General features: G+C 55.7%; 2 protein-coding genes across 2 annotated transcripts; both read left to right on the top strand.

The window, feature by feature from the left end:
- Nucleotides 1-1,871: 1,871 nt before the first annotated feature.
- On the top strand, nucleotides 1,872-6,865 carry VOLCADRAFT_87352 (uncharacterized protein; the record flags this gene model as incomplete). Its single annotated transcript, XM_002947170.1, has 5 exons — nucleotides 1,872-1,905; nucleotides 2,888-2,979; nucleotides 3,717-3,867; nucleotides 4,866-5,911; nucleotides 6,326-6,865. The coding sequence occupies 5 exons, from the start codon at nucleotides 1,872-1,874 to the stop codon at nucleotides 6,863-6,865; spliced, it is 1,863 nt and encodes a 620-aa protein (XP_002947216.1).
- A 2,872-nt stretch (nucleotides 6,866-9,737) lies between these two features.
- VOLCADRAFT_103301 (uncharacterized protein) lies at nucleotides 9,738-13,586 on the top strand. The gene is made up of 7 exons (XM_002947169.1): nucleotides 9,738-10,152; nucleotides 10,246-10,311; nucleotides 10,740-10,750; nucleotides 11,084-11,328; nucleotides 11,807-11,902; nucleotides 12,011-12,178; nucleotides 12,625-13,586. Exons 1-7 carry the CDS (start codon nucleotides 9,875-9,877, stop codon nucleotides 12,736-12,738), a joined length of 978 nt encoding a protein of 325 aa, XP_002947215.1. The 5' UTR covers nucleotides 9,738-9,874; the 3' UTR covers nucleotides 12,739-13,586.
- Nucleotides 13,587-14,014: the final 428 nt, after the last annotated feature.

Below are 14,014 nucleotides of genomic sequence, written 5' to 3'. Positions count from 1 at the left end.
CTGAAATAGGGGACCATTATCACAGGGCGGTGTAGGAGGCCCGAGACGTCGCCGGATGCGTCTGCGACAGTTTGCGGCCATGCTATCAAGGCATTGGAAGCTAATTTTGCGCAGGTCGGTCCACCGCTCCTGTCGCTTTTGTTCTCGCGAGCACACACATATGTTAAGGACAATCCACCCTCATTGTCCACACTGCATGCCGGAGATTTTGTCAGTTGTACGCCAGCATTCTTCTTCTTCTTCTTACCATGCGGCGCACGGCTCAATTGTGTTCTGATAAGTAAGGTGCATGCTTGCTATGAAACCCTCTGTAACGTACGCTGTGCCAAAACACTTTGAAATCATGCTTGCTGTCTTATACTATTACAGGTTAATACTACAAAGGACGGCTGCGGTGGCTCGGAGGGTAACCCTTTGTTGACGACGTGGCAGCTCGCAATCTACAGCAGTGATGTGCTCCGCTACATGGCGCGGCTTCTTTGATTGTCAGGTTTTTCAGACGTCGCTTGCCAAAGTATGGATGGAAGACATTCCGGCTTCATGTCGGATAGCGGTCCGCTACGCGTCGTCATGTCCACAGCGACCCTTCAATCACCGACTTTAGCAAGCAAGGCGGCAGCGGTGGCGCAACGGCAGACATCATCATCGTGCACGCATCGGTTTAACAATGGTGTGGATGTAGGAATCACTGGCCGATTGCTTCTAGTTCTATGATCCGTATCTGTAAGGGCCTCGATAGCGTCGTGTTTCGTTGTTCGTCCATGATTGCTCGCCATCCATATGTGGGACGAAACATATCGTGTTCGTATGTTGCATAAGATCTTCTTGATAATATTGTTCATCCACAAGGACGGCTGGCGGAGCAGTTCTCAAATAGCCAGAATCCACTATCCCGTCCGGATCCCCAACCAAACGCAGTCCCCCTTGCCGCCGCTTAGCCCGCTCGCATAAGATTCTTTCCAACGAGCCGGACCGCTCGGACGATTGATCGTCCAGCTCCTGCTGATCAGGCGAGTGCCCGAGCGCCGAGTGTCTACAAACAATCAAACACATGAGCCGCATAAGTCAAACCTAAACGCATTATGATCAGCATCATCAGCATCATGCCGACGATTCGTTCCATATAAATCATGCCGCACAAAAAACCCTCACATTGATGTCGTCATCGGTTACGCGACGGCCATCCTGCTCTGCTCTCTGGGATGGAAAGGTCACAAACCCTTCCGGAAACCTGGCATCGGTATTCTCGTTGTTGCATATTTTTGTGGTGGCACTTGTTGTCCGGCCCGGTTCGCATTTATGAGGGTCGGGCGGGCAAATGGTTGGTCGCGGAAGAGGACATCGGGTCGATCGAGGCGGGATGCACCTAGTGGCCTGTGGTGGGGCAGCAGTAGCAGTAGCAGCAGCAGCAGCCGCTGCTGCTACTGCTGCTGAGGGTGGGTGAAGTTATGGAGGGCTGTTCTGTGGACAACCGCTGCACCCTGCTTTTCATGTGATTGTGGTGGTACATTCATTGATCTTGTTGCTGTCCTTGATGCTCGCCGCTGGAAGCTTACGTAGCTTCGTTACTTCGTGTTCGTGGTGGATATTAGCAATGAATTTGTTTTCGAGAAATCGTGTTGTGATAGGCGCTTTTTTGCCGCCCGATCACATTCTTTGAGTACTGCTGGATCAATTTAACAGGGTCATTACTGGTCGCATGGCGCAAGCCCTTCAGCCTACACCGTTTGGCTCGTCGCATGAACCAAATATATAAATGCGGAACATACGCGAGTGTGCGTGAGTTCGCGTGTCAATTGCGTGAAGGTGTGTGAAATCAAAGCTTTACAAGAGCCCGGGAGGAGGACGGCGGATGGCTCGAATCCATCAATATGTCTCTGATGGTAGTGGGCTGTTGTCGTATCGGTACGGATGTTGTTGTTTGTGGTGCCTCCACCGCCGAATTCACATAGACCTGAGCGGAACGCCGTCGATTAGCAATCACCTGCTGCCAGTATGCAGTAGCCATTTCCCCATGCACTTACTAATTTCATAGACGTGTTCATGTCGTAAACGATCATCCGGCATCATCACCTTGGTAGCTGGTTAGGAAGGGAGGCCGTGGTTCAAAGTGGGGGTTATGCTGTTGTCTGCTACAAAGGTTTTGGCACTTGGGTTGGGAATACTGTTGGTCTGGCGGGTGCAGCGGAGCGGTCAATCACATTCTGGGGTGTTTTGCTCGGATGCAGTGCGAGGGGGAGTGGGGCTAGCGCGTGCCACTACTGCCTGCAATCACTCACCTTCGTGTGCGTGTATGTGCTCAACTGTGTCGTCAGCGGGATGCAATCATGTGGCGTGTCGCATCTCTTTTCTTTTCCGATGTGCATGTTTGCAGTACGGGGTTGCAGCTCTTGGGGAAGGCCGTGATTATCCGGCCTCGGGCCTTAGATCTTCATCGCGAGATCCCCCGCCAGCTGCACCCCCTGCTTCGTGACGCTGAGCCTCGAGGAGGCGGCTTTAGTTCACCCGGGGGATGTCGTGGGTTGGGGGTCGCCCCTAGAGGCAAGGGGCAACTCAGCCAACAAAGAGGAGGCGTGGGTGTTGAAGTGTTAGGCTTGCCGCTGAGTTATCGAAGTACCCTGCAGCCGCTGATACCCTCTATCATCATGCGCTTAGCCAGGGTGAGTGCAATTAACTAGGTAGGTCTGCAGTAAGTCCGCGGAAACCGTTTTGAGAAGGACACTATATTTCGTCCTTTGCACTTCATTTGTTCATAATTTTGTGGTTATAGGTCATGGGGTTGTCGTGGCAGGCGTGGGCCGTGGCTGCGTTTCCACGGGGAAGCGCGGAAGGTCGCCCGCCTGTCAGTTGTTCGTGTACGGGTGCGGCTGCTTGTTCGCCTCGGCAGCGATGTTCAAACCTGCTCGGCCGATAAGGGGAATACTCAAGTTCCTGTCCCTCAAGGCGGCGGGACACACGATTATGTGCGTGGGGGCGATGGTGGGTGGCGCATGACGGTGGTGGGTTCTCAGCTTGCTTCTGTGAGCCGATTCCCGTTGTACTCCCCATGCCAGGTGGTTGTCCAGGTGGCAGCACGACGTGGCGCTCTTGTTTTCTTGCCGTTGGCGTTCGAAGAGGTGTTACGGAGCGGCTACGCAAAATTGTCCTAAGACTGCTGCTGAGTATGCCTGGATGCTTGTGCAATCGTTGCTAAGCTGCTGTCTCTCTAGCTGTCTACATTTCTACCCTGTAATTGGTATTAGCGCGGCCATTTATTTATGCGCTTATGCAGGAGACCAATTAAGCAGATGGTCCTACTTCACTCTTCAAACATGTTTAGGATGTCTCCTGACATGTTTCGTTTCGTTTCGTTTCCCCCGCAAGGAGTTTTACCGTTTCGGAGCAACCTCAGTCTTAAGGGGATAAAAAGGGAATTCCAGGCGATTTCGCTTTCTAGGCCAGGCCGGGCAAAAGCAGTAAGAAAGGGAAAATCGTTTCCTGGCGCAGGTTTTCGTCTCTGCCCCGGTATTGGAAGGTATTGATTGCGACATTTAGCCACCATCTATTGGCCGTTTTATATTGCTCACTACACATCAACTGTTGTTGTGGTGCAACAACGTCAGCGATTTATGCACAAGTACAAGGCACGCGCCCTGCGAGTGGTGGAATAGAGTACGGCAGCCCGATGGACGACAACGGCAGCAGTTCTCAAATGATTTCGGTGACCCCATCCACAGCTGCACACGCGCCACGGCAGTAGCAGCGACCATGCATGTGACGGAGATTCATGCAGCGGCCTCGAGCAAAGCAGGACATTCTTTAGAGCCTATGTATCGTTTTCCATTCGCCATGCGTTTGACGAATGTACCAACATCAGGGGCATGCGATGTAAGACGCACAACTAAGCCGGCGCGGTTCACGTGCGGAGATGAATAGGCAAGATTGGAGAAACAAGGTAGAAAATACCACACAGCATACCCAGGGCATTTTCACAAGCGGGCGACCCTGCCGTTGGGTAGTTGTGTTGGCGCGGCGCGAGTCGGCGTGCACGCTACGCGATACAAGCATCCACACGCTTAAATTTGCCTCCATCGAATTGCTGCACATTGATTACTCCTTATCCAGTTAATTATACATTTTGCAGGCCTTATTTGGCACACTGTGAGCCATGTGAACAGAGGCAAGCTTTATAGGTTTCATTCTGGGGCAATGCATGACAGCGCTGAAGGTCCTCCTGAAGTGGATGGAGGGGAAAATGGTGCGCACTAGGTCTTGTCCTGCTGTATACCTTGGTCTTAGTGCTTAACGCGGACGGTGACACGCTGGCGATGTCCGCACTCTGGTGTGCGTAATAAACAAGCCGCCTAAGACTCTAGAACGGTAACGCTCGAAAACTTGACATCCGTAACAGGCTCAACCTTTACCATAAGAAGACGGCTATCCATCAAAACTTTCCTAGCTGGCTTCGCGGCGTCGTTTCTGTAGCCAAGATAGAAGGGGAAACGTGACATGCATTACACGATTTTAATTGTACGCATCATTCGCGCAATCATAATCTCTACTTTTAGAACGAATTGAATGTCTGGAAACTAAACGGCTCACGCGTTCCCGATTACTTCTTGGCTGCGTGTAAGTCTTCGCAATGACCGAGTAACAAAATGAAAATTTTGAATGACAAACACCCGCGCAACTAGTTCTTGGAGTACGGCATGCAGTACTTCGAGTAAATTTCAACTTGTGCGGCACATTCCGACATTGATGCCATTGAATCGATTCATTCGAATGCACATAGTATTAATATACACGAATGGGGAACTCTTGTAACAAAGTGACACCTATCGTCTGCACGGCTCGCGTGACGTGCACTGTGCCGATATGGTGCGCAGTCGCACAACCTGAGTCAAAAATATATCCTGATGTTATAGAACCCAAGCAGCGAGAAGAAGGTCAGTTGCAGCCTACGTTTCAGGAGGGTCCTCTCACGCTAAATCGGGCATCAACAGCCGAGGCGGGGACGCCGAGTCGTCGAGGGCTGACGCTTGACCCAGTCGAGCCATTCCAGCCAACAGAACCGTGTTCACCAGCTGTTGCCCAGCGCGTCGAAGCAGTCGTTACGGATGATTCGGAGCCAGCCAATGATAACCCTGCCACTTCGAACGTTGTCGCCGCGTCGCCAAAAGCGGCAAAGGAACAGGAGGCGTTGGAAATTACCGATGCAGAAGGATTAGGAAGGCGGCCTGAGTCTTTCAGCGACCGCACGGCGCAGCACGAAGTGCAGGAAGAACCAGCGGCTGATGACGCTAAGGATCCCGCTGAACATGGCTTAATGTCCGATGGGGAATCTGAGTCTTCTGGGGATACATCTTCAAGCGCGTCTGAAAGTGACTCAACTAAAGATGAGGAATCCGACGACGATGCTTCATCGCAAGCTTCGTCGGCGAGAGACGCTGATAAGGAGGAGGAGGACAATCGCCAATCGTCGGATGAGGAGGGCGAACCGGATGCAATGTCCGAGGATTCTTCAATAGGGCTGGAGGCATTTACGTTTGCTCCCGCTGCGCTAGTGGCTCTGGAACAATTTCATCTTAAGGACAAAGCGGAAATTTTGTCGCGCCGGCTGGCAGGGAGGGCTTGTGTCCAGCTGCTTCAGTCGATTTGCTTGCACGTTCTGGACACTGGTGCCGCTGCACAGAACTGCCAGCTATTGCTGGCACAAATTCAAGTTGTTGTACACGTTATCGCGCACGCTCAGCAGATTGGCGCCCGCAAGGCAGTTCGAATGCTCCTTGAAGACCTTCAACCAATACTTGTGGGCTCTGAGGCAGTCATTAGAAGCTGGAGCCATAAGGGCACTATGAAAAAGTTTATGTCTGGGCGGGCAGCGGATGAAGAGTTCCTGGAGCTGCATTTGCAGTTGAAGGAGTTTTCACAGGTACGTCCTCACCGTCCACCAACGTCATCATTACTACCACCACCACCACCACAACCACTATCACCATTCCTCCCCCCTTCACACGCTTCAAAACGGGGTTTTCCAAGCACATCTGCTGGCCCGTGCCGGGACTAGGCAATCGCATACACGCTTACCTTTCCCCTCATTCCCCGCTCCCCCGACCTCGCCCCCCGGCCCGCCTCGTCATAACAGCATCCATTTCCGCAACCCCAACAGGACACGGACCCCACCTCCTTCCCCCACTACTTGACCTTCCGTCACCGCCATCTCACTCACACCACCGCTCTTGTATTCGCTAGTTTCCGCTCTATACCTGCCCCGACACGATCACCCGCAACGACCTGCTTACATGTTCCCCCGTTCCCCCCTTCGCTCACCCTCCCTACCACACAGTCCCCGGCCTTCGTGCACCTGTTCTCCTCGCTGCCCCCGGACGAGGCTGCGGAGCTCTCGGAGCTTCAGGCCAGTCAGCAGCTGGGCGGCTACACATCCGTGGAGGCCAACCGGGCCGCCTTTGAGCGCCTGCTCCTGCTCTTCATCCTGCGGTACAAACCCACCAAGGTCCGCACCCAGAGACAGAGGCTCGTGGACCTGCTCGCCGCGTACAACAAGGCGAGGAGCTGCGGAGGCGGCGACGGCAACCAGGAGGGGCAGGGCGGTGAAGGCGCCGACTTCGGCGGGAAGACGGTGGACGAGCAGATTGAGCACTTGGCCAAGACGCGGCTGGGTCGTGCGGCCAAGCACGCGGTGCCGCTGATGCAGGTGCTGATGACCAACATGTGGGGTGCGGATCCGGCCTCGGTGCCGCCCTCTCGGGTGGGCAAGTGGCGCTTGGCGGTGCGGATGGCGCTGGAGCCGCTGCGGGTCGCCACGGGGTCCCTGCAGCTGCCGCAGGTACCCGAGGAAGACGTGCAGGAGTGGGTGGAGTCGTAATTGTAGTAGTAGTAGTAGTAGAAGGAGGAGGAGGTACGGGGAGGATAAGTGTAGCGTAGGCAGGTGAAAGCGTGCGGACAGCGGCGGACGGGAAGTTGCATCCCTGCCAGAGCTGACGGCGCCCGCACTGCCGGACACTTGGGCAGCGAGCCAGTCGTTGTGTTGTTGCTGTTGTTGGTTAGCTGTTGCTGTTTTAAAAGTTGTATAAGGGTTGTGGCTCTAGGGCCTCTTGGTCTGCTCTGGAAGAGGGCTTGAGTTCTGAGGGGGCAGCTGTCAGGGGTAGTTTGCAATGTGCGTGCGCGCGGTGGAGGGGGCATGCAGCGGCATTGGTGGGGACGAAGGCGGCCTCCCAACTGCTGAAGAACACACCAGGGTAGGGGGGTACTGCTGAAGAACAGCTTTACGCAGGAGGTACATTCCCGCAGGAGGCTGCGGTTTATCTTAGGTGGGTGGGTGAGCTGAACTCGTCGTGAGGAGAAGCGTTTGCGGCGCAAAGAGCTCGGCTCCTTCCGGTTCCATTTAGTATTGTTGCGATGAAATGGCAGCGGCCTTGCAAGAATTCGGCGCGGTATTGCCGGGTGGTGTTGAACTGTGATATTCCTAGATGAAGCTAAGCGCGATGTCCTTCAAGGGCAGGTTGGCGCTGCAGATACTGGCAGGAGCACGTCGCGATGCTGAGGGTGGGTCGGGGTGTGGGCGGGCTGCAATGTTGCGGAGAGAGCTGTGTGCGTCCGTCCGTCCGTCCGTCTTCCGGTGGAGAGTTGTGGAGCTCTGTGGTGGTTATGTTCAAAGGGAGAGGCTCCTGGATGCGTGCAGGTGAGGTGGGTGGCTTCCACCCCGCGGGTAGGATCGGAGGGAGGGGCTGAGGAGGGAGGGGCTGAGGAGGAAGGGTCCCGGGCGGAGCTGAGATTGGCAGGTTGTGCAGTGCTGGCTGAAATCTGTGCGTTGCGTTCATAGCACACCCCATGTTATTGATATGTATAGACACGCATGAAGAGCGGGTGTTGGCCACACGCACACGAGCACGTGCATGCGGGTCCCATCTGTGCATCTGTACCGGCGGTGAGGGCGGAGAGTGCTCAACATCGAAGTTCATCATAGGGCCCCTGGCGAGACACAGCGCTTCCGGAGCTCAGCGCGGGAGAGGAGGTTATAGCTGCTCGAGTGGGGCCGAAAGTTCCCCTCCCCGCCGTATTAATCATTCATCTTGACCCCTTAGGGGCCCCGTCCAGCGCGGGGGCCAACAGACCCAAGCTGCGCCTTACAAGGTAGTGGTGCGACCCGGACCAAAGATGACGATGCGACGTCTGCCGCGGTTCGGTATCGTTGCGTTGTATACGTGTATTGATAATGTGGTACGCAAGTTTGGTGATATGGTCGTTTTAGCAGCGGTGGTGCGCTTTATTTGCTTGGCTGTGGCCTCACAGCAAACAGCCATACATGCGCACCTGTTTGCGTATGTATGTATGTGTGTCGCTGTAGGCAGGTGTGCTTTGCAGGGATTGGACAAGTACGCGTGTGTGTGTGTGTGTGTGTTGGGGGTTTCATGTTTAGCCACCGAGCATTGCATTGCACTGCAGACATATATAAATATATAAGCAAGGGAACTGCGATAATGCACAACGTGTGTGTACTCCTGGTGTGCTGGGGGGATTGAGGGGGCGCATTGCGGCAGTAAGGATAGCCTTGACTTGCTGACACACTCCTCAGGTGCTCCCGATGGCGCCCTCCCTCCCCGGGGCCCTGGACCTCATGGTGTTGTGTTGGTGCCGTTATGAACTCGTTGTGTACGGCAGCTTCTAGGTTGTTCGGCTGTGTTGTGGATTGCATGTGCGCTTGTATCAAGCATAGATAATCAACCTTATAATTCTCTGGGTTGCAGCATGTCTGCTCCTTTTCTTCCCTCTAGCCATTTATGGTATATCACACGTAAGCAAGCTTGCTGTTGGACAGGGAGGGCAGATCGGCCTGCCGCGGGTTCGCTTCCGCTTCCGCTCGGTTGAGGCCATCTTGCTTGGTGGCTTCTTTCTGGCTGGTGGCCCGTTGTCGCCCTTCATTGCCCTTGGGCGCTTGCTGCCTTTTTGGTTCTTTCATCGTTTTTGTTTTTGTAGATTGATCGATTTTGGAGAGGGCAGCAGATGCACAGCGCAGCAGTATACGTCGGAATATACAGACCGGCACTGCAACGCCAGGTCTGGGTGAGGTGGTGATTTGGGTTATGATAAGGGGCACTGCAGATTGCATAGGTCGTCCTGTCAGTTTATGAAGCGAATGAAGCTCTTTGCCTAATTGTAACTGCTATAACTACAATAGGAAACGTTCACGGCCTACCTCGACTTCCGATAAGTAAATAAACGACGAAGGAGAAAACTTTAATGGAACATGAGGCAAGCGGGGTGTTATTCCCAGGCACCCGCTGAGGTTCTCTCTTCCATTCCAAGGGTGCGAGTAAATTGTGGGAGGACTTGCGTATTGCGTATATGTTGGAGGGGCCCATGGGTCCTCACAAGATTATGCGGCAAACCAGCTCTTTGCAGGAGTCAGCGATGCCGGTATGAGGATTGTACTTGGAGGGCCACCAGCCACAATCGCTCAACGTACAGCTCTAAAAATGTGCGAATAAAGTAAATGTTAACCTTGGGGAACCTTGGGATGCGTCACAAGGTTACCCACCACCAGTTCTCGCTACACCCGGTCAAATTGCAAATTATGGCGCATAAGTCCTTCTGATGCTCTGCTACATGTATGACAATGTACTTCAATGCGGTAATGTCACTTGGACGACAACCAATGGTGGGAAACAGTTGGAACTTGGTTGGCTGTCAATACTTGGGCGCAAGCGTGGATAGTTTATCACATGCGGTACAGAAGTATTCTCCACAATTGAAGTAATGCCGACTCATCCAGATTTAAAGTGCTGGGCGTGCAAGTCGCAGCCTTGAGCAGTTCGGCAACCGTCGATCTGTTCCATATCAGCATCAAGCGACCGACCCTGGCCTGACTTTAGCTATGGCTATCGATCGCGCCCCCGTAAACGTGCGAATTTGGAGCGATGGAATGCACGCGAGGTTCAAGCAAGGCATCATCAGCCGCTTGGTAGCTATGGTAACGCTTTTCATTTACACTGGATGGATGCACATCCTCTTCGCGCTTTTCATCCTGGCAATCTGCCGGTACACTTGGGCCATCGTTGCACTCCTCGGCTTGTACGCGACCCTGCTGCTGCCTCCCAAGCCAGTGCTATGGGGCCCCTTCTGCCGCTCCTGGATATTCCGAACATGGCGCGAGTAAGTCCCAAATTCGAGCATCTGCTCCAAGCTCAACTCGGCCCGTGATTATCAATTTCCGTACCTGGTTCCGTACCTCCAAAACCCTCCTAGATACTTTATGTTTAGCTACATGTTCGAGGAAGTCCTGGATCCCAACAAGAAGTACATCTTCGCTGAGTGAGTCGGAAGAAGGAGACGAGGCGGCGCAAGGGGGGAGACGGGGATGCAGGCGGTAGGGGCAGGAGGGAAACCAACCCGGGAAGGGGCGGCGGGGCGCCGCGGGCATCCACTGATCGGAACCATCGTATCGCAATGCCCACAGGCAATGACCACTCGAACCAGATATGTTCCACTGCGCGCTTCTGAACCCGATAGAACCGCACTAAGCACCGAACTAGCTTTTAGCCTCAGGCCTTAAACCGCATCACCCACCCACCCAACCACTGCCCCCCACTCCACATCGCCACCACGACTCCCACCCACCTCCCCTTCGGCGGATCCCTCCTCCTGGCCGCTGTCACATCATGGCGTCATCATCATCATCATCACCACCATCATCGTCATCATCATCATCGTCATTACATCATCACCACCACCTTCCGCAGGTTCCCCCACGGTGTGTGGTAATGGGTGGGTGGGGTGGGCGATACACACACGCGGTGTTTGCGTGCGTGTGGGGTATTGCGCGGTTAGCGGCACCGGCCACCACATGCGGGCTTTTGCGGCTCAATCCACTGTGGGCGCAAACTTTTATGAAGATAGATGACAGGAGTACGTACGCATACAAACATACAAACATACACACGTTTACGTGCTCACCGGTAACTGAGCTACGGACCCTCTTGAGCTGAAACCCGCCCCGTCTCCCTCCCGCTGCCTCCGCGGGGGCCCCCCTGCCCGGGGCGGCACTACCCGGGCTCCCCCCCTCCCCTTCCGGGGGTATCCGCAGGTGTCTTCCCGATGGGAGCGCTGCTGGGCGCCACGGAGTGTCAGTCCATGTTCCCGGGCTTCCACATCTTCGGCCTGGCGGCCAATGTGGTGTTCTCGGTGCCCTTCTGGCGGCACTTCATGGCGTGGCTGGGCTCGGTGCCCGCCACCACCCGCCACTTCAAGAAGGTGCTCAAGGCAGGCTCGGTGGCGGTCATTGTCGGCGGCATCGCGGAAATGTACATGCAGGACGTGTGCAAGGAGCAGGTGCTGGGGGGCTGTGGTTCGGGTATATGGGGGAGAAGGGGCGGTCAGGGGGCTGACTCACCGCCATCGCGGCGACAAGGAGGGCCGTATGCACTGCTACTGCTGCTGGAGGTCCGAGCCGGTTGCCGAGCAGTCCGTACCACACCGCTCACACCCGCACACCCTCACAGGCCTTTAGGTACCTCCTCCCTCGGGCATTCGGTGCTGGGACCTACAGACAGTATTGGTATTTTGCATTCTGCATATAATAAATAGTTCTCAACCCATCACACCACACCAGCCCAGCCCACACCACACCAGGGCCCCCCGCCCCGCCCCCCCCCCCGGGAGTCATTGCCCTGGGAGCGCTCTGGCTGCTTCCGTGTCCCTCGCTGCGGTTCCCGGTCTCCCTCTAGCAGCCGCCTCCTGTCGGGGCTGCTGCTGTTCTTCTTGTCGTTGCTGTTGTTGTTGTTCTCACCCAACCCGGGCACCCCCGCAGGTGATGCTCCGAGACCGCAAGGGCTTCGTACGGGTGGCAGTGGAGGAGGGTGTTGACGGGGGCATCGTGCCTGTCTTCCATTTCGGCAACTCCAGGGTGGGTGGTAAGGTTGGCTGGTTGGCTGGTTGGCCGTTCACCTCCCTCGTCGTCCACCCGCCCACACCACCCTCCAACACCCTCGCACCCCGCACCACCACCCCATAGGTTTTGGACTTCGGCCCCCAGGGCCTCAGCTCCCTGAGCCGCCAGCTGCGGGCCGCATTGGGCTTCCTGTACGGCATCTGGTACTTGCCGCTACCCCGACCCCGGCCCATTTACATGGTGGTGGGGAAGCCCATTGCCGTACCCCAAGTACGGCGGGAGGATCCCAAGGTGTGTTCTTGTGTGTGCGGGGCGGGGCGGGGTGAAGGGGCGCGCAGAGGACGTGTGTGGGTGTATTAGGCGGGTTGGCGTGGCGCAGACCGGCGGAGTAGGGCACGTGTCGGGGGGATGTGGGTTTCGGCGCTGGTGGTCGCTGAGTGAGCGGCGGAGGTGGTGGAGGTGGCGGAGCGAAGCAGCTCTGGATCGCAGCACTCGGGATGGAAACAATGCCGTCAGCGACAAGGGGGGTGAAGGGGTGGAGGGGCACAAGGGGGTACATGGCACGGCATGGGGCCCTGGGCGCCGGGCAAGAGCTCTCGACACTGCAGGCCGCATCCGGCCGGGGTGCAACCCAACGGCAACCCTGGGGGCTCTTTAGACTGTTTTGCCACCCTTTGACAAACAACCTCCCCCTGGCTCCGTTCGCCTTTTGCTGCCGTACCTGGCGAGTTCTGCAGTACGAGGAGGTGGTCAATGAGGTCCACGCGCGCGTCTGCAGTGCGCTGCAACAGATGTACGACGATCACCGGGCGGAGTACGGCTGGTCGGACCGGCCGCTCGTCATAAATTGACGACATCCGGTGTTGTATCTCTTCTGGCCACCCTGCCCTTCCGTGTGGGGGCGCTCTGCGGGGTGAAGTACAGGGGCCACGTAAATTATGTGGCTGCGGAAATGACTCTCCACATGCGCGCGCTTCCCTTCGCAATTTGCTTCGGGCCATGTGACGGCTGGGTGCTGTACGACTATAACGCACAAGTCTTAAGTGACGAAGAAATGTGGATGGCGATGCCATGGCGATGTCATGACGATGGGGGGGGGAAGGAGTGTATTTGCGTTTGGTGCTGAGCGCGAGGGCGAAGAGAAGGAGGAGGACGTAAAAGCCGTTTGTCTGACATGTGGCCTACATGTCTGCGCTGTACGCCGTGTATGTGCGCTTGTGTTGTGCCGCAACTGAAAAGGTTATTTCGAGGCTGCTCTACGGCTTAAAACGATTGATGCTAGAGAGCCATTCTTACCTTGCCTGCGCAGTGAAGGAGCTGGAAAAAGGTGGGACAGGATCGCTGTAGAGTGAGCTCAGGGTGAAATAGGTGTACTCAACCACCCAACCACCAACTACCTACCCGCTGCCAGTATGTTGTCCCTGGCTAACCTCCACAGCCCCCGGGGCCCCTCCAGCAGGAGGCCGCTCCCGCGCTCCAGGGTAGCCGCAGCAGCCCGCAGCCTCCTGCCCGCCTGGCTAGCCGTACCGAGGGTTTGATCCGATAACACGTCCGCCATGTGGGACCAAAGGTGCGCCAGGGCTCTGTTACATTCCAGCCCATCCATGCGAACTGTTACAGCAAGATTGCCGAACAACTCCTAACAAGACTTGCCCATGTATAGATTTATATCAACATACGCTGTACAGAGGTAAATTGCAAAACTTGGACCATGTGCAGTTTTAGGATTCAATGTGCGTCATTTCACCTACATCCCTAAATTGGCCATTCATATGTTGGTCATCACTCGGTAACCCTGCCAAACCGGTCGGTAACTGGCTGGTAGGGTAGCCGACATAACGAGCTAACGACCCAGTAAGTGGGGGTTCACCGACCGATAAGGTTACTGGTAGGGTTACCGGTCATTATCTGGAAATGTCGGTTACCCTACTAAACTGACCGGTTGGGTTGTAGTTAACCGGTCGGTGACCGATGGCCCTTTTATGTCATAGGGGGGCCGCGGTGTGCGTGCACGCTGCGGCGCCCGCTGTTTCTGCTCACGCTGCCTTGATTGCGGTGCGGCCTCCCGCGGTTTCCTCTGGTTGACATGGAGGCGGCGCGCAATGCACCGTCCATGGATTTGCATCG

Source organism: Volvox carteri, assembly GCF_000143455.1.
Source record: "Volvox carteri f. nagariensis unplaced genomic scaffold VOLCAscaffold_5, whole genome shotgun sequence".
Classification (NCBI taxonomy): domain Eukaryota; kingdom Viridiplantae; phylum Chlorophyta; class Chlorophyceae; order Chlamydomonadales; family Volvocaceae; genus Volvox; species Volvox carteri.
The sequence above is the reverse complement of the archived record's forward strand: the minus strand, read 5'-3'. Positions and strand labels throughout refer to the sequence as shown.

Bases quoted from the DNA above. Each gene is read 5' to 3' on its own strand.
- VOLCADRAFT_103301 (XM_002947169.1), top strand. From the start codon at position 9,875: ATGGCTATCGATCGCGCCCCCGTAAACGTGCGAATTTGGAGCGATGGA. The intron at 10,153-10,245 runs GTAAGTCCCAAA...AAACCCTCCTAG, and splicing joins ATATTCCGAACATGGCGCGA to ATACTTTATGTTTAGCTACA. The intron at 12,179-12,624 runs GTGTGTTCTTGT...CGAGTTCTGCAG, and splicing joins TACGGCGGGAGGATCCCAAG to TACGAGGAGGTGGTCAATGA.